At 55.8% G+C, this 23,493-nt stretch overlaps 6 protein-coding genes across 6 annotated transcripts; all 6 read left to right on the top strand.

Annotated features, from left to right (window-relative positions):
- Nucleotides 1–1,279: 1,279 nt before the first annotated feature.
- LBRM_32_1870 (conserved hypothetical protein) lies at nt 1,280–2,809 on the top strand (the record flags this gene model as incomplete). The annotated part of the gene is made up of 1 exon (XM_001567492.1): nt 1,280–2,809. The coding sequence occupies one exon, from the start codon at nt 1,280–1,282 to the stop codon at nt 2,807–2,809; it is 1,530 nt and encodes a 509-aa protein (XP_001567542.1).
- Nucleotides 2,810–5,575: 2,766 nt separating this feature from the next.
- LBRM_32_1860 (putative protein phosphatase 2C) lies at nt 5,576–7,276 on the top strand (the record flags this gene model as incomplete). The annotated part of the gene is made up of 1 exon (XM_001567491.2): nt 5,576–7,276. The coding sequence occupies one exon, from the start codon at nt 5,576–5,578 to the stop codon at nt 7,274–7,276; it is 1,701 nt and encodes a 566-aa protein (XP_001567541.2).
- A 3,209-nt stretch (nt 7,277–10,485) lies between these two features.
- LBRM_32_1850 (conserved hypothetical protein) lies at nt 10,486–10,896 on the top strand (the record flags this gene model as incomplete). The annotated part of the gene is made up of 1 exon (XM_001567490.1): nt 10,486–10,896. The coding sequence occupies one exon, from the start codon at nt 10,486–10,488 to the stop codon at nt 10,894–10,896; it is 411 nt and encodes a 136-aa protein (XP_001567540.1).
- A 1,589-nt stretch (nt 10,897–12,485) lies between these two features.
- LBRM_32_1840 (putative NAD+ synthase) lies at nt 12,486–13,367 on the top strand (the record flags this gene model as incomplete). The annotated part of the gene is made up of 1 exon (XM_001567489.1): nt 12,486–13,367. The coding sequence occupies one exon, from the start codon at nt 12,486–12,488 to the stop codon at nt 13,365–13,367; it is 882 nt and encodes a 293-aa protein (XP_001567539.1).
- A 958-nt stretch (nt 13,368–14,325) lies between these two features.
- Nucleotides 14,326–17,940, top strand: LBRM_32_1830 (conserved hypothetical protein; the record flags this gene model as incomplete). Its single annotated transcript, XM_001567488.1, has 1 exon — nt 14,326–17,940. One exon carries the CDS (start codon nt 14,326–14,328, stop codon nt 17,938–17,940), a length of 3,615 nt encoding a protein of 1,204 aa, XP_001567538.1.
- A 2,116-nt stretch (nt 17,941–20,056) lies between these two features.
- On the top strand, nt 20,057–22,828 carry LBRM_32_1820 (conserved hypothetical protein; the record flags this gene model as incomplete). Its single annotated transcript, XM_001567487.2, has 1 exon — nt 20,057–22,828. The coding sequence occupies one exon, from the start codon at nt 20,057–20,059 to the stop codon at nt 22,826–22,828; it is 2,772 nt and encodes a 923-aa protein (XP_001567537.2).
- Nucleotides 22,829–23,493: the final 665 nt, after the last annotated feature.

The raw sequence follows: 23,493 nt of genomic DNA, 5'->3' as shown, positions 1-23,493 counted from the left end.
TGCCGGTTTGAAACCCTTGTCGCGTACCTGCTGCCGCCTCTCTGACTAGAACTGCTCACTAGGACAAGGTGTGACTGGATGGCAAGAGAGGCAGCGGGCTCGAGGTTTCCTTCATACAATACAGTACGGCGAACAAATCATAGCGCTGCGCCGTTTTGATTGACCTTGATGCCTGAAAGGAGGCGCCTCGGACCAAAAAAAAAGAACAGAAAGCGTAGCACTGCCTCTGTTGTCTCGTTATCGATAGATATCGCTGCCTTGCGAAGGTGCACATCCCCTCCCTGTGTTTGCCGAGCGCCTCGACTTCCTCCATCCCCTTCCTTCATACAAAGCCATGCAGGCAGTGGCCAAGTACAAGGAGACAATTCTCTTTGTTTGCTGCTCTGCAGTACTCGTTGGAACGGTATTGGTGCTTCAGAAGGCAACCACCCCCTCGCGTCATCGACGCCGTGTCACCTTGTCGACGTCGCGAGCAGGCACCGCGACCCGCTCGGCAAGCCACGGTGTTGCTGGCCCGCGGAGCCGCAGTTCGAGTCGGCTTCGTGTGGCACACATGAATAATACACACAACAATGCTACGCCAACGACGACCACGGCTAACGACCGCTTCCATCCTGCGAAGAGTCGCGAGTTGTTCCAAGCGCACGCGCATCGGCACCATTCCCATTCTCGCAACGGTGGCGTGGGGACGGAAGGCGCCACCTCTCGTATCGAGGCTTCCGACGCCGCCCCACAGCCAAGGCTCACCGTCGACGCAGTCGCGCAACACAAAAGAGCTCTGGGCACCGCCAGCGCTCTGCAGGACCCTGGCCACAACGACCTCCCTGGCGTCCGCGCTTCTCGCCGCGGCGTCTCGAGCTCTGGGTACCGCGTGCACGGGGGCAGCGGCAGCGGTGAGGATGGCGCGTATTATCGAAGCGCCTCCAACGCAGCCACTGTGGGGAGCCAGGGGCCGTACCCTGCGCCGGCGCTCACCGCACCGACGGCGGTAGACACGGACAAGGCGTCTTTGACAGTAGAGAATGCGGTCGAGACCCCGCGCGCGTGTTGCGAGGATGCCCATGCCGGCTGCGAAGCGGAGGTCGAACGCAGCCCTTCTCCGCGGACGGCCACGGCCACCGCACGTCAGATGATCAATACAGCAGTAGCAGGCGCACCGGGCCTAATAAGAACGCTGCTGAGCTCAGGTGGGGCGCCACCCAGCATCCGCGTTTCCACAACTCAGACGAATCCGCGGTGGTTTTGCGAAGACCGCAGCACGCAGACAGAGCGGAGCGCAATGTACGACGCCATGAACACTGCGGCGAGTGCCACGCCCGATCAGTGGGTTGCGGCGGCCATGATGAGTCCCATTGTGCCTACCGGCGAGAATGCGAACGAATCCATCCTGATCAACTGTGCTGACTTGGGATGGACGCCGTTGCGCGACGGCGCAGCACCAACCGGCGTGGTACAAGCAGGCAAGCGCGTGTGCAAAGACACGCAGACTCCGACGGGGAACAAGGGGGGGTCTACCGTGATCCCGCGGTACTTTCTGCAGAAACTGGAGCGGCAACTGCGACACCTCGTGGACGACGTGGCGCATGAGGAGTGGAATGAGCGGGCGTGGATGTGCCTGTACACATACCTCTCTGACCTGCCTCTGATTGTACGCACATCTCTGACATTGCGTGACCGCTGCGGCGCAGCCACTGTAGCGCGGCTGGTGGATAGGATGAAGACGAACTTTCTCACGAAAGGCAACCTTGTGGAGGAGTCGGTGGCGATGCCGGACAAGACAGTAGAGGAGGATTTTATCCCCAGTCTTTCTCGGGAAGTACTGCATCTCCTTCAGCATAGCACAGCAATCGACCCCACGTTCCACTTTGAGTGGAGGGCCTCAACCGTGGCATACGTCGAGGGCTCGTTGGGCTCAGCCTCACGAAAAGCGGGCAAGGCGACAGTGATAGATAGCAGAGAGGTTAGCGACTGTGTGCCAGTGCGGCCATCATCCTTGTCGCTCTCCTCGATGTCACCCGTGCTCACAGATGAGGAGCAGGAAGAGGAGTTGCCGAATGACGACGAAGAGGTGGTATGCACTCCCCGCCTCCTGACCTTCATTGCGGCACATATCGAAAAATATAATGATCGTCGCCTGCGCGTCGTTGCTACACAATTTCCCGACCCCGAAATGGAGAAGTCGCGGACACCACCGGAAGCCGCGGAGGCCATCCTGGCAGGAGCCTACACTCTTTCGACTCCGCCGAGCAATCGACAGAGCGACGCAGCGCTGCAGCAGCCGCTCCTCCACCAACAGGGCCAGCTCATGTCGCTTCTCAAATCCTTTGTGCGGCTGCGGCAAACACCGCTCTTTCACACGCTTCGTCATACACCTCAACACGCCCTGTTTGCGTGCGACTTCATTGAGCTAACGTCCGAAGCGGAGCGCCTGCTGGAACGTGCTTCCTCGTCGCTTGACACTACACTGCTGCTGGAAATCCCCATGACACAGAAGCGCATCATGGCTGAGACGACGGATGTGCGTGACACAAGTGTCGGCACAAATACATCCGTAGGGTCGGGGTCGAGCCCCATGACGGGGCACAGTGCCCATCACAGTGTGAAGGCACGCACGCCTATGAAGCCAAGCGTTCGGTATCCGATCCAGCGCATCCTCTCCAACGCGCCGTCACCGAGCGGATTGTCGTCGCAGCGGAGCTCGGAGGTGCCTGGCCTGCAGAAGGAGATTTACTCTTCGTCTGTGTACGTCGGTGAGGGGAGCAGGGACGGGCTGCGAGCGTCCCAGGTATGCGAGGTGGTCGACTTGTGACCGAAACGTGGGCTGCCCAAAGAAACCTATGGTAAAGTGAGCATGGCAGTGACAGCATAGAATATTTTTATTTTTGATTCTTCTCTGAACCCCCTGCACATGCCTCTTGCATGTGCGTCTTCATCATCTTGTGCTCAATGTAGTTCCCTTGTATGGGCGTGTGTCTGTGCGCCTGACATGTGTTGTTGAGCTTCATAGAAAAAATCCAGCGAGAGAAATGTTTTTCACCCTCAGCGGCAGTTTTCCTTTCTCAATCTCGCCCTGAGAATGGTTTTATAGGCAATCAAGGGATGTGAAGGATGTTGGGGTGAAGGCATTGCGGCACGGATGCCTGCCCACGGCACTCCTGTCTTCTCGTGAACGCTCCCCCCACAGATTCTGTTTTGAAGAGAGGTGTGCGTTCGTTGTGAGAGATACGCGGCTGCTTTGCTCACGTTGGCCTTGGGGCAGCCTTGCGCTTCTCTTTCTTCTTCAATTCTCTCACCTTGAATCATATTTTCATTGGTCCTGCGAGCCATCTTCTTGTGTGCTAACGTTGTCTTTTGCTTCATTTGTTTTGTGCGTGCATGCACCGGTGTATCACGGCGTGTCGTGACGGCACGGTCTCGCTTTTCTTTTCCGATCCTGGCGTGGTATTGTGTCCAAGGGAGAAGAAAGGCATGTCCCTGTTCGCGCCACCGATCGTGACTGTATGTGGCACACGGTTTGTTTGATAGGTTGTCCCTGCATGATCGATGATGGTATGCGCCACAGAGGGCAGCAAAGAACAGCAAAAAAAAAGGGCTACGTTGTCGTGCCTCTACTTTCCCGTTGATCGAGAGCGTTTAGAGCCGCCAATCCCGTTCGTCTATTCGGATGTCACGTAGCATCCAGTGCCCGTTCGAACAGGCACTCCGATGCCCTACTGCATTGTGGGCACGGGACTGGGTCCGTAGCCTGTCGACCTGCACATCGTCTTGAACTCAAATGAACAACAATTTTGCAAACGTAACTGCATCTGTTCACCTGCACCTGACCTCCACTTTCCCCCTTGCCCTTGGCATTGCTTTCCCTCTTTTCCTCTTGTTACGTGACGAACTACTGCTACTCCCTCTTCCTCGCACCTCTCCCATCCGCTTGCCCGCTTCCCTTAACCCCACCCCTTCCTCTCCCCTTTCCACACGGTGCTGGCGCACGTTAGCTTTGTATGGGTATGCGCTGCTGCTCCCGCCGCTGCTGCTTCATCCCATCGTTGGTTGGTCGGCTTGGCTCTGCACTGTGGGCCCCTTCCCACCCCCCTCTACCGTTTTTCTTTTTCCGCTGGTAACAAGGCTCGTATTGATACGGTCCATTGTTGTCTCTTCCCCATTTGTGCGTGTGCGGTAGCCGCAAACAACTCCCTACCCCTCCTTTGTGGGCGCGTGTCGTGGTGTGTCGGTGGCTTCGTTGGCGCGGGAGAAGGGCAGTTCCCTCTGTATATGGTGTCTTTGCTGTACTGACGTGTTACCGCCGTTTTGGCACTGCTCAGAGCGAAAGGTGCCTACTCTGGAAAGCATCGAAGAGAGGGAAAAGATCTGAGTGAGGATACGCGGCTTTCTGTGGAAGAAAACGAACCACACGCTTTCTCTGTCTCTTGTACTGTCCTCCTCATCTGCAGGTTGCTCTTGAAGGTTTCGTTAATTTCGTTTTATTTGGCTCGTCAAGTCAGCCTCCGAGAGCTCCTTTGGCCACTTTGCTTCTTTAGTGTGCAGTACGGTGCTCTCACGCCGCTGCAGAACACCATCTCCGTCGGCCTATTCTTCTCTCCTACGCACCTGCCGAACCGCGTTAGCTGAACCTCCTTTGACTCTCCCGCACTCCTTCCTCGACTCATCTTATTTTCGTTGCTTGTGTGTGGACTCCACAAAAGTGAGAAGGAAAAAGCGGTACATCTTTGTTGCGCTTTTTCCTTCATAGCACACCGCACGAAGAGAGGACTCTGATAAACCACCACGGACACACGAAGAAGGAAAAAAGAAAAACATATCAGAGAAACGCGAACGTCAGCTATTTCTGTGTTGTATTGTTTCACCCCTTTCACGTAGGCATCCGGCATTCGCCGCTATTCCTACGCGCTCCCTCTCTCTGTCTCTCTCTTTTCCTCTTTTCTGAAAGTCAGCGTCTTGATGGGGACCTCTTCGACTTAGAGGCCAAAGAACGTGTTTCTCTCTTTTTTCTTTTAAGGTCGCCTTTTCACACCTGCGCTGTGCACTCGTTTACGCCTTTTTTCACGTGCTTGTGTGTGTGTGTGTGTGTATGTGTCTGTGTGTCTGTCTGTGGAGGGGAAAAATAAAGCTGGAGACCTCCTTATTGTGTGTACGTGTGTGTGTGTGGAGTCTCTGTCGTGGGCAAGGAAGGCGGTAGCCCCCATAAAGATTCCGGTGCCACTCTACGTTCACGTGACTCGGGCTTCTGCTTCTTTGTTACTGAGCAGGTCTGTACTTTGCACTTACCTCGCAGTCCCCCCGCGATTTACTCCTTCCTTTAGAAAACGACGGTAACTGTGGAGTCACTTCACCTTTCCGATTTGCATTTGTCTCCCCTTCCCCCCCCCCTCCTCCCCCGGCAGAGGCACACATTTTTACAGACTCACGTCTTGTAAGGAAGTTTTCGAGGACGGGAGAGTATCATCTACGTGGTCAGTCACGCATCTGCTGTTGGCGTTCTTTTCTGTTTCGCACCTCTGCTTTTTTCTTTTTTTTCTCTGCTCTAGCGAGGCGTGGATTGGTGTACTGGCGGTGTTTTATGATGATGCCGCTCAAGCGCGCCCCCCCGCGACGACCTCCTGCCAAACAGCCCATGTCCCCTGCAAAGCAGATGCATTACTTGAGTCAGCAGCAGATTCAAATGGCGCGTATGCTAGAGCAACAGACGCGCGAGCGGCGCACATACATTGTGCGCTCCGTTCTGCTCTTCGTCACCCTCACACTGATCACGGGATACGGGTACTATGTGTATGGTGTTATCGTGGCCCTCACCATTCTTATTGGTGGATGGTTGATGGGATGGCTGGAGGTGCTGCAGGTTGTGCTCGCATGGGTGGTCCGCAACGCTGGGCAGCCGAACTTCGATGAACTACTCCGTCGCGCTGATATTATGAGTCAGCCTATGAAGGAGAAGAACAGCTTCAGTGGCGAGAACGAGTTTCTGGAATACGGCTCAAGTAGCATGCAAGGATGGCGGCGCACCATGGAGGATGCGCACACGCTGCTACTGCTCGAGAAGGGTGGGTTCTTTGGTGTCTACGACGGCCACAGCGGGGCTGCAACGGCCAAGTACTGCGGCGAGTACATGTTTCAGTTTGTGCACCAGACGAAGGCGTTCATGAAGGGCGAGATCTCGAAGGCGCTGTACGACGGCTTCATTGCAATTGACAAGTACCTGCACACTCTCCCGAATTTTGAGCGGGGTGGGTGCGCCGCTGTTGTGCTTTACTTAGACGGCGATGACGTGTACTGTGCCAACGCTGGCGATAGTCGCTGTGTCATGTGCCGCAACGGCAGCGTTGATGCGCTTAGCACTGATCACAAGCCATTTCTACCATCCGAGCAGATGCGCATCGAGCGCGCCGGTTGCTACGTGCTGAACCGTCGCGTGAACGGCATGCTGGCGCTTAGTCGTGCCATTGGTGACTTTATGTTCAAAAACAACACGCAGGTTTCGTGGGAGATGCAGGCAGTGACCAGTGCGCCGGAGGTTCGGGTCACCAAGCTCAACCGCGACAAAGACGAGTTTGCTGTGTTGGCGTGCGACGGGATCTGGGACATAATGTCAAGCAAGCAGGTGGTGGACTTTGTGCGACCGCGCATCCAGGAGCGCGTGCCACTCGGAAAGATCTGTGAGGAGCTGATGGATGCCTGTCTCTCTCCGCAGCCGTTCCGGCTCGGCTGCGATAACATGTCTGTGGTCATCATCAAATTCAAGCGTGGACCTCAAGGCGGTGTTCAAACAGCCCAGACATCTGCCACCAGCTCTCCGCACGCGTCGTTGCTCTATCTGCCTGCAGCATCGTCATGCATGACGGACGACAACATCAGTGCCTTAGGCAAGGACGATACTTCCTCACCCAGCGCCGTGGCACAGATTCCTGACGAGGTAGCCTCGACGGCTGGGAATGCTGAGAAGGCACACTCTGCGGCGGGTGGCGAAGGTGCCGTATCGGGCGACATACAAGAGAGAGGCGGTACTGCAGAGCAGAAGAATTCTCTACCAAAGTCACCAAAGTCACCGAAGGTCTTTTCTGCAAACGTCGCTCCAGCATTTTCCAGGTGTTCCGTGACGAACACCTTGCCTACCTCAGATCGCCATGAGTCCAGAGATGACGGACTTAGCAGCGGTGACTGTGCGGCTAACTCCAATGCATCTCCTCTGATGATGAGTACCCACCCCAAGGTACTGTCCACCACAGCGTCCCCGATTGATCTCAGCTTGAAGGGCAGAGTTGTGTAAGCGAGGCGACACCGAAGTGATGATGTTCTGTGCTATCGATTACAGAATTTGCAGGGCTTCGTGTGTGTATCTCGCGGCCCATGGTGGGTGCCTTTCGATTCACTGAAAGGATGGGGATGCTGAATTTGCAAGTGGGATGGGAAGACTAGTGCTTTATACCTTCACAGGTGTGTATGCGTCTCTGTGCTTATGTAGTCCTGTGGTTGTGGTGGTGTGGTACGTTTCGCTGTCTACTTTTTTGCTGTGGGAAGGAAATAGGGGAGAGGATGAAATGTTTTCGCAGCTGCATATTGTGTTTTTTTTTTTCTTTTTTTTTTTTTCGTGTATTGTCGTGTTGCTGCATGGCCGTCTCTGAACGGTGTCCGACGCGTATTCTGTTCTGCTTTTCACGTTTGCGGGTCTGTGCGTTTCGCCCCCTTTTTCCTTCTGCCTCCCCACTTGTCTTCGTCGTTTTGCACGTTTTGGGTGTTTCCTGTTGTGTGGCACACTGCTTCCATCCTTCTCTTCCCCCTTTCCCCCTTCCACTCTTCACTCACCCTTTCATTATCTCCCTACTCCGACGCCCTCCCCTCTTACGGCGAGCCGCTCCAAAGTTTCTGTTTGAGGTTGTTGTTGTGCCTCGCAGTTACTTCAGCACAGGCAAAGCGCAGGGCACGACTCATCAATGTCCTCACCAGGACATGCGAAATACATGCCTGAGCTTTTCTGCCTGTATGCGTATCGCAGGGAGTGTCCTGTGCGTTAGAGCACACTCTAACGCACACCTACACCAACGAAATTCTGCGACGAGGGAGCCACCGGATGTCGCACTCTTCCGGAAGAGAACATCAAAAAAAAAAAGACACAACGGGGTCAGCGACTGCGAGGTGTTCGCGATTTTTCGTGTCCTTGTGTAGCCACAATCGCCTTTCATAGCTGTGAATGGGTGAAGAACGCATCATTCCATATCTGCAACAATTTTTTTTTTTTTGCGGCTTTATGCGCTTTCCGTACGGGGGGTTTCTCGTTGGTTTTACGGCAGTGAATTAGGTACGGGGACTTCTTCACTACCAGCGCAGACACGCGCAAGGGCGCCAGAGTACCCTTACTCCGTCGCCTCTCCTCGTGCTCTGCATCTGGCGCGTCATGTGACTGTCCGTGGTGGCTGAAACAGGTACGTATGCCACACTCCTTGCTGTTAGAGTCTTTTGATACTCTTCTTCAGCTTCATCTACTGGTTTGAGGATGCGAGCACTAACATGTCTTTCTTTCCACTGTTTTCCTGCGTGTATATCCGTATGCGTATTGCTGTGCTTGAAGTACAGTGCGCTGGCTGCGTCTCTTATTTCTTCTCGTTTCTTCGATGTGTTTCACCTCTGACAACGAGGCGCACAACTCGGTGCGTGGTATGATAGGCGGTTCAGTGCCCCCACTCTGCGTGGGAGAGGCCAAGCAGTCCCCACACCTTCTCCCTGCCGCTATGGAATCACCGCTGGTGCGGACCGCGTCAAGTGCCTACTACCGAGAGCAGTCAGAGCGATGCATCGCTGCTGGTGTCAGCGCCCGGGTCGTGGACGGCGTGGCGCCAGAGCGACCTGCGACAGCGAAAGGGCTTGTGCCGTCCATGTGATGGGCAGGGTGTGCCAGCGTGACTCGAACGCACCTCACCCGGCCCCGCGCACCCCACTGGTATGGGGAGCCTGAGTGTGTCGCCCTGTGGGGGATGGGGGGGGGGGGGGGACGCATCGCATGGCGACAGGCAGGATGGAGGGCGGCTGTGCGGCGGCCTGTGGAGGGGATGGACAGCCACTGCTTGAGCCTGAGGCCGTGCTGCGAGGACTGAGTCGGCGCACGACTGTAGCATTCATGCCCACTGCTGCTTTGCGCGACACGATGAGCCTGCTGGTGGAATAGGGTGGGGATGCTGGTGTTGTGTCTGAAGCGGTCTTGCATAGAGGAGAGAGATGCCGAACCAAAAAGTGGTTTGATGTTTTTTTTTTTTCAGCGGTGTCTGGTTAGCGTTGCGAGAGGCTTTCTTGCGCTTCTCTGTTCTGCGTGTCTCTCTCTCTCTCTCTCTGTGTATGTGTGCGTGTATTCACATATTTGTCTTTGCCCATGTCATTGTGTCCACTGCGGCTATGTTGCGAGCGATTGTTTTTTCTCCTGCTCGTGTGTAATTGGGGTTCTTGTGTGGATTTCCCATTCCTGTGGTTTGTTGGTTGTTGTGTTGACTTGTCGTTTGTAGCCTCGACGATGCGAGGCTTGACATGTCACCTTCTTTTTTTTTTTTCTGGGTGACTGTGGGTGTCTGTGTCTCTTACACTCTTCCTCTCTCTCTCTGTGTGTGGTGCGTGTGTGGGGGGTGGGGGTGAGGGAGGGGGTGTTGTGTCCTCGTGTCTGCTCTATCTGTCTGTAGGTCTCTGCCTCTCGTTTTGGTCTTGTATGCTTTTCATTTTGCATCGCATATTGTAAAGGACAGCACTAAGCAAAAAAATGGAGACTGGAAAACCACCATCACCACCAAACAAGCGGAAAGGCTCATATTGGCCCACGGAAAAGCAGAAAAGGACGACATCAGAAAGACGGCGGGGACGGAAAGTGAGACCGAGAGGGAACGTTCAGGAGATCACGACATCTCTATTGGGGGTTCTGCAGCGCTATCAGGGAAAAAAAAAAAAGAAGGCGCCGTGCACACGCTGAGGGTGAGCAGGAAAAAGAGGCGGCAGGGTCGTCTTTTAGAGTTGCGCAAGCTGCGTGATGTTGTGTGTCATTCACTGAGCTCCAGTCAGTCTTCCATAGGAAGGGAAGCAGTCACTGCTGCTTTACGGTGAATGTTTGCTCATTACGACGTCCTCTCCCCATTTCTCCCTCTCCATTTTCGGCACCCGGTCCACGACCGCCAACGTGAAGGTCCTCTTCAATGTCATTCTCCGATGTACTTCTCCTGTGGTTGCCCACTACTGTTTTTTGCGCTTTTTTGCTCCTGCGTGTCTGTCGTGCTGGCCTCGCACGGTGTTCATCCACTCTGTACTTTGTTGGAACAAGCGTCCCTCATTTACTAAGCTCACGTAGAAATTCAAACAAACACTTCTACAATTGCCTCGCGCCTGTGCCCCTATTCAGCAAATTCTCATCCCCCCTTCCCGCGTACTGTGCGCCTGTTTCTAGCTTCCACACTTCATCGTCTCCGTACTTCCCCTCCTTTTTTTTTTACCTTACCTGTACTTCTCATGGCGGGTCCAAGAGACACTGAATCGATGCAACTGGAGACCGTGGCCAACGGCTACGACACTGGCGTGCTCACAATGCCGTCGGAGGAGTTCGCCAGCTTGCACCTGCAGCCCCTGCAGGACGACACGTGGATCCGTCATGCGCCGATTGTTCACATGGACAACTTTGTGCAGACCGCGGCTGGGGAGCGCGTTAAGCAGGAGATTCTAAAGGATTATACGGAGGCGAAGGAGCGCCTCGGCACCAATCGCCCCGATCCCATTCTGGAGGGTATGATGTACCAGGAGCAGTTTATGGAGGCCTACCGCAAGGATGCTCACACTGTGGACGCCGACAAGGCGCACTCCTACCGCCGCCAGCTGTTGGAAAACCATCGACGCGCACGCACCATCAAAAATGCGGAGCCCTAAGAGCAGAAAAAGAAAAGTGATGCTGACGGGGTGGACACCAATACGACCTAAACAGTGTGCATCCCGTTCTGATGGTTGCGTTTTATTACTCCTCATTTTTTGAGCGCTCACGCCGGTGTGCTGAGCATATGGCTGTGCGATATAGGCTGAGCGAGTGCCTTGTCGCCGTTCGTTTCTTACTTCTTCTCTTCACCTCTCCCCTCTCTGTGCGTGGGGCATCTCCCCCCCCTCCCCGTATGTTCAATAGCTGATGTGAGTTGTACAAAGTCAAGTTTTCCACACTTTCCGCATCTGATATTTTCTTTGTGCGCATTTTGTGTGTTTCTCTTTCACTCTCTCACTCTCTCTGTGGTCTGATGTGTGTTTTCTGCTGCACTGCGGATGCCAGCAGATATGTCGCTGGAAAGATAGGAAGGAGCACAGGCAAGGAGTATGGCAATGCTGATGCCCCACCATTATTTCTTTTCAAGGAGGTGAGTCCTCTCTGCGTTGGTTTTGTCTGTCTGCTTCCCTCTTCCACCTCTAAGCCACACATCCTCCCAGCCTTTTTTATTGTGTTGTTGTTGTGTGTTGTCATTTAATGCTTTCGCCTGTTTATATCGGCATCCCCTCAGCACCGCTGATCTTTTTTTCTCTCTCTCTCCCTCTCTTTTCTTTGCACGCTTCGTGCTCCCCTCCTTTTTTAGTGTGCCGTGTGTGTGTGTGTGTGTGTGTGTGTCCCCGTCTATTGCTTCTTGTCTGCCTTCTCTGTTTGTTCGTTGGTGTTCCCCATCAACGAACATACACGTCAATTTCACTAGCAGACTGAGGCGCGTAGGTAGTCCTATACGCACTCTCTAACGCGGCCCAAGCGAGGGTGACACATGCTGGTACACTGCAAGAGAAGCACGTCTTATGGAAACAACAACAACCACCTACACACACCCAAAAAGTGTGGATGACTTACGGCTTAGTTTGTGATGTGGCACGCTACCTTGCTAAGGAGGCTGGCGTGCATGTCCAGGAACAGCGGTGGTGCTGGTACAGACGACAAGAGGCTACAGCGCTGGCGAAAGGGTCAGAGAGGGGGAGGTGCCCTCTCTTGCACCAGCGGATAACTTTGACCTTCACGGCTTCAGGAACCGAATGGCTGCCCTGCTGGTGCGCCGTTTATTACTTGTTGAGTACACGTCTTGCTTGCAGCGGTGTGGGCAACAGTAGAGCAGCTTGTGTTCCGTTGCGCAACTCTCCTCCCCTTCTCCTTTGTGCTGCCTCTCTCTCTCTCCACCCACCTTTGCTCTCCCTCGGCGCGTGCGCTGATCGCCTTGCCGAGCTCCTTCCATTCGCGCTGTATTCGTAAGGCGGAGCCCATCCTACACACACCGCCGCTTGAAGGCGAACACACGGTATACTTGTTGGCTCTCACTGTCGACGATCGACGACATTTTCTCGGCGCTGGTACTCACCGTCCGCTTCAACATAGCCCCCTCCCCCCACCTCCCCTTGAGTTTACTTTGCTGTAGTTATACGGTGACTCTATCGCTCCTAAGCTCTGCATTATTCATCTGTAGCGCACCCCTCACCTTAAACAACGTGGCTCCAAAAACAAAATGCCTGTGGCACCGCTTCATCCGGAGCTACAGCGTGTGCTCAAAGAACACCGAAACGCCCGCGCTTTTGACCCGGTTGCCTGGATTGAGATGAAGTGTGCGAAGCTGAACAACTACATGCGCCGGTGTGGTCTGAAGGCCTGCGTAACGAGTGTATCAGGTGGGATCGACTCGGCAGTAGTGCTTGCGATGTGTGCTCGCGCAATGCAGGCGCCCAAGAGCCCTATTGAGAAAAACGTGGGACTGTGCCAGCCAATCTACAGTAGCCCCTGGGCACTGAAGCGGGGTAAGGAAAACATCGCTGCTTGCGGTGCTACGGAGGTCGTTATTGACCAGACCAACCTTCACGCCGAACTCACGACACTTATCGAGAAGGCTGTCGGCATCAAAGGCGGCGACTTTGCACGTGGTCAGCTGCGCAGCTACATGCGCACCCCGCCGGGCTTTTACGTGGCGCAGCTGCTCAGCCAAGAAGGCACTCCAGCTATTGTTATGGGCACCGGGAACAAGGATGAGGATTTTTACCTGGGATACTTCTGCAAGGCCGGCGACGGTGTTGTGGATGTGCAAATCATCTCTGACTTACACAAGAGCGAGGTATTTCTAGTTGCCGAGGTGCTTGGGGTGCCGGCGAACACGCGCAATGCCGCCCCGTCCGCCGACCTTTGGGAGGCTCAGACCGACGAGGATGAGCTAGGATTTCCCTACGACTTTGTAGAGCTCTTCACGGGGTGGTACTTGGAGCAGTGCGAGACATCCAAGTTAGAGTTCCTAAGGAGCCTCTCTAATGAGGCACGGGAAGAATTCGAGCGGTACGTCGCCGCCTGCGAGCTTGTGCACCGCCGCAACGCGCACAAGCTCCAGGGCCAAGTGAATCTCTGAGGAAAGTTGCTCCGTGTGCGCTGTGGCTTAGCTCATCCTACACCCACCCAGAAGAGCACATGTGGGTATGTTTGCGAGCTTGTTGAACTCATTTTTTATTTTTTTTTTTTTTTTTGTAGCGAGGAGCGCCTTCTCTCTATCGCATAGAGCGCCCCGCGCCATTCTCCATTGTTGTCCTCTCTGAATTACTAATTCTTTTCGTTTCTTACTACTATTGGTGAGCATATCTGCGCTACTTGAAGGCACGGTACTCGATTGGCGTCCGCGGCGCCGTATCTGGGCGAACGCTGTCCATCCATCAGTGCCTCTTTTTATCGCCCTGCTTCACACCTACCCATCCCCCCTGTGCGCCCCCGCCTCCTTCTAGTAGGAGGTTAACGTTGATGCTTGTATTACCCATTTTTTTCCTGTGTGTTAGGGGTGGTGGTGAGTCGTTTAAAGGTGCGTTATTTCGGTTACACTTGAGTCATTACGACGACAAGCAGACAGGATGGACAACATTGACGAAAAAGTTGTGGGAACGCTGCCGTCTCTGTCAGTTCCACGGACTCGATAGATCGAATAGGTGGCTGATGCGACTTACTGTTTTTCTCCGATCGCTTTATCTTATGACCCTGCATCTCTTCCCTCTCGTGTTTCTGCCCGAAACATTTCTGTCGCGATGAGTTACTCAGCGACGCCTCTGTGCATCTCTCTCTCTCTCTTTTGGTTTCCCACATCTGGCTCTGTTCACATCGATTGACTCTACCCTATCCTACACCCTCCCTCGGAGTGCAGAAACTCTGCCCCGCCATTTGGCTCACGACTTGCGCCAACGTCCAGTGACGGGTGATATCAAAGTGTATCAGTGTACGTTCTCATCGACTTAGCACGCGAGCTGTGAGGTAGCGCAAAGTTTTTGAGCACAGCTAGCCACCATCCGCAGTTGCAGAGAAGGCCTAGACAAGGCTAACGATGCATGAGGCCCCAATACACAGAGAACCATAGTGCTCTGCAACTATTACCCCAGACAAGAACTTCACAGATGGAGCTCAGTGCACCGAACGAGGACGAGAGCGCGTCAAGCAGTGAGACGACCCTTGTTGTGACTACATCAGGTCCTAGCTCGCACCGGTCTTTCTCAAAATCCGCCCTTGCAGCACCAACGGCGTCACCAATGCAGCAGAGAGAAGCAAATTTGTTGTTGAATGCAACAACCGAAAAGAGAGCTGCGCAGCTTGTCACTCAACCGACAGATGGCTGTGCACTTCATCATGACAGTCGATGTAGCAGCGATGCTGAATCACTCGACTACGTTGACGAGCTAGCCAGCAGTGCTTTTCAAGACTGCCGCAGCGCTGCACAGCTGCTCACGGCGTACTCGCAGTCGCAGCTCACTTCTTACATGGATGCCATGCCGTTTACGGTGGGAGCCGCAAGCTCTGAACCACCCCGCACGGCGCAAATGAGTGCACTTCATTCTCTTGCTGGGGACGACAGCGAAGACAGCAATGAAGGACATGGCAGTGAGGATCACGCAGACCGCCGAATCGAAAAGACAGGCGAGTCGGACGATGCAGCGGATGACGCTTTTACCGCGCAAAACACCACCATCGAAGTACTTCTGCCCGTCGATGACGATGACGCGGCAGCAGTGCAGCACGAGGGACACGAGGACGCTCGAGGGGTGGGATGCACTTGCCATGGCACTGAGGAGATCACTAAGGACGCCTCGTCTGACACCCCAGAGAGTGTGTTGAAGGTCTTTTACGGGAAGGAACGATGGGCGGGAAAGCAACCGACAATTTCGCGAGGTGACCTCAGCACCAGAGATGCCAAGCTTGCTCTCACGCCAGCTGCCGCTCCTTCTTCGGCAGCACCACGGCACACTGACTCAGCCGACTGGGTTGCAACACGCAAAACGGCGCTGGACCAGTTGCGCACAAAATTCAATGAGCGATCGACGGCCGTCGCTTCTCGTGCCCCTGTGAATCGAGTGTCGAGCCCGTTTGCTCAACGTGAGGGGGAAAACGCACACAGAGTACAGTCCACGTCAAATTCGGTGGCCCATCGTGGGCACGCCTTGCAACCCTCCGACTCTTTTGAGGATCTTTCAAAGGTTCCACTTGCCGGCGAGACATCAGTGTCATCAAGGAAGCGGAGTCCTCCTCGTGCCGAGGCGACAACAGCGGCAAGTATACTTGACAAGCTTATGGGCGACTCATGGGTCAGCAGCACTACCGCCATTCCTCAAACAGCACAACCACAAAGGACGCCGGCGACACATAGTGGCCTCGACGAGGGCGAGAGCCACACCTCGTTAGGCGAAAGGAGTCGGACGCTGGTGAAACCGACGGGAGACTTAGCAGGAGCGCGGGCGATGACAACGGGTGAGAGCGGCGGCCGTTTCATTGTCCGCCCTGCGCTGAGCACTGATGTGAGTAGTATCAGTCCCATCAAGAATGAGGCGTCATCGATCCTGGCAGACCTGTACAGCACACTTGACACTAGGCCGCCAGCAACGGCGGCGCCGCAACCTCATCCTGGTAGCTTGGCCACGACGACACCCCCGCCGCGCGCCCAACAGCGGCGCGGCGGGCCAAGCGCCATGGAGAAGGTGCACGAGGCATCGGTGGATGCCGTCACGGCGGACTTTTGCACCGCCCAAACGGCTCCGTCCAGCGCTTCGGCATCCTGGACGGACTCGCCCGTTTGGGGTCGCGTGGCTGCGAACGCCACTGTCACCACCGCGGCCACTGCGAATGAAATTGAACACCTGCCTCCGTGTCCTCGCGCGAGTCGACTCAACCACGCACCGCCACTCGACCAGGGGCGTGTACACTCTGGCATCGTTCTCAATTCCAACGACGGCGGCACTGCTGGATCAGGGCTGCGGCCGGATGCAGAGGTGTCTGTGGTCCCACAGAGTGCACCGAACTCCTGGGACACGTCCCGAGTGAGCAAGTGGCGCTCCTCGGACCACGAGGGGCTATCGCGCTTGGAGCAGTCGGTGGTGGATACGTACGCCACAACACCTTCACAAGAAAATACGACGCTTACGCGAGCGGCGGAGTGGCGGCAGCAGCGTGTCAAAGAGGAGATGCGGGCCAAGGAGATGGCGGAGTGTACCTTTCACCCGCTTCTATCGCCGGGTACACGAGTCATGGTACGCCTTGCTCAGGAGCGTGAGTTGGAGAGAACGCTGCAGGAAGAGGAGAAAGACGCAGGAGCGGAGTCTGCTGGAGCGCACACCAAATCTGCACGAATCAACTGTCCGCAGCCGTCTCTAGACTCCTCCGCGCTTAAGGCAACATTACAGACTGTGTACGAGCGCCTTTATCCAGCAGAGCTGTCGGCGACGGCGTCCCGTCGGCAAATTATAGATCAGGAGATGGAGTACCGCCGTCTCGCGCGAGAGGAGCTCATTCTACTGCGACGCCGCTGTGGTGTGTCTCGATGTGCGTCTCGCAATGCCCGCAACAATGGCGTGTCCTGGACACGCGACACATTCAGCTCTTTTATGAGCACAATCTTGGAGGTGGACTGGGAGGAAGCCGCTACAGCGTCCTCCGTGCCGCTATCGGCTGCCGCAGCATCATGCCCCGCTGAGTCACGGACGACAGGGAGCGCGGCGGCACCGGTGGCCGTTGTGCAGACGTCGTACAAGTCACCAATGGCTGTGGCGTTGCTGGAGGAGCTGAACGCAAAGCGAAAGTACAACTCCCGCCGCAAAGCCGAAATGCAAGGGCGGCATGCCAAAAGAAGTGGCGCAGAGGTGGTGGTGGGCCGCGGTCATCGCAATGGGACGGCGCAGTCACCGGCAGACGGCACGGAAGCTGCGCCCAACGAGGAGAGCTTCCGCGTTGCCCTCTTTGACGAATTCCTCTTACGCCAGAACGCGTACTATTTTAACCGTTCTCGCACGGTACGTGAACTGGAGAAGAAGATGACTCCCACCTTCACCCCCAGCACAACTGAAGCGAGCACACGGCTCGTGCAGGACATGGTGTCAAGGTCGCTGCTGAACGAGTCCATGGGCCCGGAGACGTCTTCTATCGTGGCACGGCGAGAGCGGCAGCGCATTCCATTCACGTCGTCGTTTGTGAAGCAGCATACTTCGCCATATGTGAATCCATGCACCTTCCAACCAAGCATCTCACCAGCGGCGCGTGCATCTAAGAACATGGAGCGCCGTCACCCGAGTGGCAAAAGAGAGACCATGGCAGAACAGCAGCAGAGCTTCTTTGAGCGGCTTTACACTGAGCAGCAGCGCAGAGCACAACGGCGCGAAAACGCCAAGAAACGCGCGGAGGCAGCGGAAGTGGAGGGGCTGACGTTTCAGCCGACGCTTAACGTGAAGTGCAACACCCACGTTCGTTCCCTGCTAAACCCTCGCAACTACCAGCCGTACCAGGCCTACCTCCAGGAGAAGCGTCAGTTGCTCGAGGCGAAGCGCAAAGGGCAAGAGGAAGACGCCAGGCAGGCGGAGGAAGATGTGTGCTCCTTCCGTCCGCAGACCACAAAGAAGCCGGCGTACATCGGTAAAATGGCGAAAAGCTTCGGTGTGCTGCGGCAGCAGAACACTGAATTTTAATTCGCTGTTAGCCCTTCCCACGGGGTACAGGAAAAGCGGTTTACGCCCCCAAAGGCGAGGTAGAGGGGGCCACAACGAACGGCACGAAGGATATCGCCTTCTTCCCTGGTCTGTACACCCTGCCGCTTGTACCCATGTGAAGGTGCGCGTCAGCGTGTGTTTCCCATAGAAGATGCAGTGCGCACGCACGACAAAGACTTACACTAAGAGAAGACGCTGATGACTGACAAGGACTCCAGCAGTGCACAAAGGAGAGGGTCCTTCCGCTGGCTGCCGCTCACACACAGCGCCCTACATGCACCCCTGTCATCTTCTCATTTTTTTCTGCTAGTTGGTCTTTAGTGTGGACTGGGTTGTCAGCAAGCGCACGTGGTGATTTGTGCGTGCCTTGGTATTCCTGTCTACTGGCGTCTATCCGGAAGAGGGGGAGAGTCGCTTATGTGGACACTCTCTCTCCCTTTTCTACTCTGTTACCTCTTGCTTCTCTGGGCCCCTTCCGACACACCAGCATCTCACTCCATAGAGTGGAGGTGTAGTTGTAGTCCTCTTCACTAGGATCATCGCCACCGTCACGAAGGAACGTGGCCCAGCGGGTAGGGGACCACCGTATTCAAAATTGCTTCAGCACTGAAGCGAATGATGAACTTTAAACATGCCGGTCAAGTGTATGTCTCTCTACCGAGTGGACCTCTATTTGTGCGCTGTGAGTGGCGACCTCTGGCCCTCTTGCACCTTGTCGCATGTTCCCCCTTCTTGTTCGCGTAGTTGTTGTTTTTTCCTGGATTTTTTGCTCCTTGTACCTCTGAGAGACGCCACCGCTTCCGCACCTGAGCAGGGCTCTCAACGCCTCCCGCTTGGATCCCAGCACGTTGTCCAGCCGAGTCTGTCCAGTGGTGATCGCGCAGCATGTATGCGAGGAATGAGGTGAGGAAGGAGTAGGAAAGCCAGATATAGACAGATGGCCCGGCTCGAGGGCAGAACACCTCGTCCTAGACGACGAGGACTGAACCGCGGTGCCGCAGAGGCATAGGGGTTCTATGGCTTCGCGGCTACCTTTTCTGGCTTTCTCTTGGTGGAGTGGTCAGACTGAATGAAACGAATGAAAAAAAAAAACTAAATAAGGCCCGCGCCGCCGCCGCGACTCCTGTTGAAATGCAGCGTTGCCGTCCTCCGTACTCACAGCGATATACGCCTTTTTCCCAGCTAGGCCTCCGTGAGATGTACTGTTGAGGCGGACATTCCTTCAGTGAGAAGCAAGAACCCGTTCACATTGGCATCTGACTGATGTTACTGTTACACATGCGTGCCCCGGATGCGGATGAGTGGATAGCACCTGAGGTGTAGGACTGAGGAGTTACGTACAATGACGGGGTGAGGATGTTGCTCCTTACTACGCTGCTCTCATTTCCTCTTTTTCGGCCCGTCTTGCTCATCTTTTTGCAAACTTTCCCTTTCGTCTGATTTCCCCAACATGCCCTGCCACGGACTCGCGCTGACGTCATTCTTTATTTTCAGTTGTGTATGGGTCTGTATGGCATCACACCATCACCCGCCGCCAATACAGCCTCCATTTCTGAACTACCTGACGAGCTCAGTGGAGGGAATCACACCCCCTCCCTTCCCTACCCACCACCGTCTCGAATCACTTTGGCACACGCGACTATCAGCGCACATACTCAGAGGTTCACACGTCTACCAAGTTACGCGTGATCCTCACATCCGCAGTCACGAGGACACACGATACGCGTGCCTCCTTCATCTCCTCCCCTCACTCCCTACACCTCTCCCGCCTTAGCGCACTGCCTTTTGGATACTCCTCTCTCTCTCTCTCTCGCTCTCCGTGTCTTTCCTGAGTGTGTCTCTGTATGGGGTGGGGAAGTGTTGTTCTCATTTTCACTAGTTTCTCTTCGCCCAGATCATCATTGTTTGCTCTGAGATTCCTCATACCTCACCTCCATTCATCGGACTTCTCAGATCTGTTGCTCATGTTCAGTGTCAAGAGTCGTTTATAGGCACCCCGACACACCCCAATACTGCCCTCTCGTTGTTAGGGCAGCGTGCACGAGCAGCTCCGCTCGTTTCTCTTCGCCTTTTCCCCGCCCCCCCCCCTCCGCCAATGGAGCCACGGAAGGCAGTGGAAAAGGTTCATCCGAAGCTGTCCCCGTCGCCGGAGATGCCCACGGGGGAGCAGGCGCAGCTCAAATCACTACGTAGTTCTCGCGCTTCCAGTGAGGCACGCTCGGAGCCGGGGCCAGTGTCTCATCTGAGCGGTCCTTTCCAGGACGCGCAAATGTCTGCCTGCAGAAGCTCTCGTGCTGGTAGTGAGGCCCCGCAGCGGGACTGGATAGGAGCCAGTCCCACTAGTGCCACTCGTCGTGACCCCTACGCATCCTACCGCGGTTCGCGTGCCGGCAGTGAAGCGCCTGAACGCGGCCCAGCATACGAACCGAGCGAAGAGCGCTCTGCTCGCAGCTCGCGTCCAGAGAGCGAGATGCCGGAGCGGGGCGTCTACCATGATTCAGTGATACAGTCACGTAAGCGCACGCCTGCAAAGACAAAACAGAGTCTCATGATGATGACGGCATCGAACACAAGTCGCACCGCGCTGCGGTCGATGCGCGCTGACGGCGTTGTTAGTGGTGCAAGAAGACAGAGACACGGTGCCGGGGGCTACGCTGGTGGTAGAGTTCCACAGAGCGTGCGTGAGCACATACGCAACGTCGAGCAGCGGTTGTATGGAACAGTGCGGGGTGCGACAACGACCTTTCAGTTTTATCAGAAACTGCACTACCCACTTGAGGATCCCCATGCAGGAGATGAGGCCCAACTGGAAGACGACGCCACCGTAGCAGATTGCAAGGCACTCAGTGAATCGATGGCGTCGTTGGGGGATCGGAAGGAGCCGTCCCCGCAACCTCGGCTCGGCAGCCACAACACCCGCACAACTACGGAGATCTTCACAGTGACGTCCTCGCCTGCTGCTCGTGACGACGGGAGCGATAGCAGCGCTCACACCGCAGCCAGCGCGGTCGGGACGTCCTCTTCTGGTCATCACTCGTCCCCCAGCTACTCATCCGCTGCTGCCGCCGCTGCCGCTGCTGCTGCGATGGGCACCCCATCGAACGGCAACGGAGGTAGCAGCAACAGTCCGAGTCCTCGGTTCGACGAAGCCGCGTTCGCTACGTCTTTCGCGAGTATTGGCTCCCTGGACGAGTCGGGCGAGATGCTGACCGAGTCCTTCCGGATACCACTTCAGGCTGCCGGTGAGGACAGCGCGCTGCAGTCTGTGAGTGTGGTCGCGATGGCAACGCTGTTGGATCCGCTGAGCGGCGCACCAGTTCTGGGCCTCTGCCTAGGCGACTACAGCGGCCACATAGAGTACTTTGAGGTGAGCACCGCGGACACGTACAACTCCTCGATTCGCCGCAGCAAGTCACTCATGCAGCAACAACAGCAGCAAGAAGGTCGCGCATCGCTCACCATGCAGATGTACGGCGGCGGCAAAACGCGTGGCTCGTTGCGGCACAGCAGCGACGACGGCACCGCCACCACTGCAACGCCGAACAACTGTGGCAGCTTAGACTCGGCAGCGACGGAGAACATTACCCATGACATGCGTGGTCGCGAGGTGCTGCGGCGGCATTCGCACAAGGCGTTCGTGAAGTCAATTAATGCTCTTACCTCCGTGGCGGTGGAGCCGTACGTCAAGTGTCTGACCTTTGTGCGCCCGCGGTGCTCGCCAAGCATGATCAGCTACCTCACCGCGAACGAGCGAGTGATCAAGCTATTTCATGTGCGCCGTGAGGGCTTCAGTCCTTTCAACGCCTTCGTGGGCATGGAGGAGGTAATCGGCAAGACCTTTGTTGGGTCGCGCTACTTTGCGCGTCTGCCACCGCAGCCGGCCATTCTGCCCATCAAGGAGTTTGGCCCAGTTACGAATAGCATTCAAGCACTGAGTGTCTCGGCTGATGGGGAGACGTTCATGAGCATCGAGGACCTGCAGGTGTTCTGGTGGAGCTTCGAGGCGACGGACACGACCAAGGCAACGTGCATCGCGGACCTTCGTCCACCGTCAGGGGCCCTTGACGAGGTAGAGGAACTCGTCACAGCCGCGTCATTTCACCCAACGCACAGCTCGCTCTTCTTGCTGACGCGCAGCTCCGGCATTCTCAACATTGGCGACCTGCGCGACCCGCCATCGCGTGTGAATCGCAAGTACGCCATCTCTTCGCAGCTTACGACGCAGCAAAACCCATTTAGCTGCCAGGCGTACGACGAGATCCTCTGCAGCATCTCAGGCGCCTCTTTTTTGGGCCCCGACCACGTCGTCACGCGCGACTACCTCAGCCTAAAACTCTGGGACTTGCGCAAGCCGGATCGTGCGTGCGCCATGATGCCCGTGATGAACTACGTCTCTAAGTATCTCGATACCTTGTACGAGAACGACTCAATCTTTGATCGCTTCCCCGTCGCCGTGGACGACATTTCTGGCACGGTGGTGACTGGTCTCTACGACGGCGCTGTCGCTGTGTGGCAGCCGCTGCACTCCTCGCTCTCCACAGCGAACTCTCTCGTCCACTACCGGGCCGACCCATTTGTCGAGCCTGACGATGCTGCCTCTGGCGGCGTGGTGACGGTACAGGAGCTGGAAGTCTCGCTCGCCAACGCGTGGTCACAGACCCTCTCGGCGACGCACCATTCTCAATTGTCGTCGCATATCAACGACGAGAACGACAGCGGGGTGGGGTTGGCAGAGGAGGCGATTCCGGAGCCGTTCACAAACAAGGTGCTCACGGTGGCCATCGCGCCAGGTGGCGAGCGGTTCTGCTACACCTACAAGAACGGCCGCCTGGTGTACATCTTTGAGCGCAAGAGCGACATGCAGTAACGTAGCCACGGATCGTAGCGGAGCAAGAGAGGGAGCGAGTTAAAGGATGAGGATGCAGAGCAGGAGTGGAGGGCTTTTTTTTGTAGTCGCTCTGCGCAGCAAGCGTGTCGTGTATAAACTCCACCTACTCTCCTCTCGAGACGTCCATACTCCCGGGTCTTCTCTTTTACTGAAGGTATATGCGGAATGTGCCAACACGTGTGCTCAACAAGCACCAGGCGCTGCTTCTGGTTCAGCAGCGCTTCATGACGCATACGTTTCAAGGAACGTACCCCCTTCCCCGCGCGCGACGGTGCCCCGCACACAGACACTGCCACGTATAGATCCAGATCTGAATTTGGATTTACCTGTGCCTTTTTACATTCTGTTTCAGCTTTGTACAAGCTGCTCCTTTCCCTTCTTCTGTTGACCATCACGCACCTGTATCTCCTCATCATGTTGCTCCACTTTCCTCAATCCCTTGTCCCTTCCCACCCCTTTTCAACAGCGTGATGTTGTGTGCACCTGTGTTGCCGTGCGCATGCGTGCCTCTCTATGAGGCAGCGCTCCTGGGCGTTCGCTCTCTCTCTCTCGCCCCCCACTACATCTTATTTTCTCTTCTTCCAGAGAAGGTCCCCTGGCTAGGTGGTTCGCTGGGACAAGTGCTGCGAAGACAAGGAGACTCC

The sequence above is a fragment of the Leishmania braziliensis genome, chromosome 32, assembly GCF_000002845.2.
Source record: "Leishmania braziliensis MHOM/BR/75/M2904 complete genome, chromosome 32".
NCBI lineage: Eukaryota > Euglenozoa > Kinetoplastea > Trypanosomatida > Trypanosomatidae > Leishmania > Leishmania braziliensis.
This window is presented reverse-complemented; position numbering and strand designations above follow the sequence as displayed.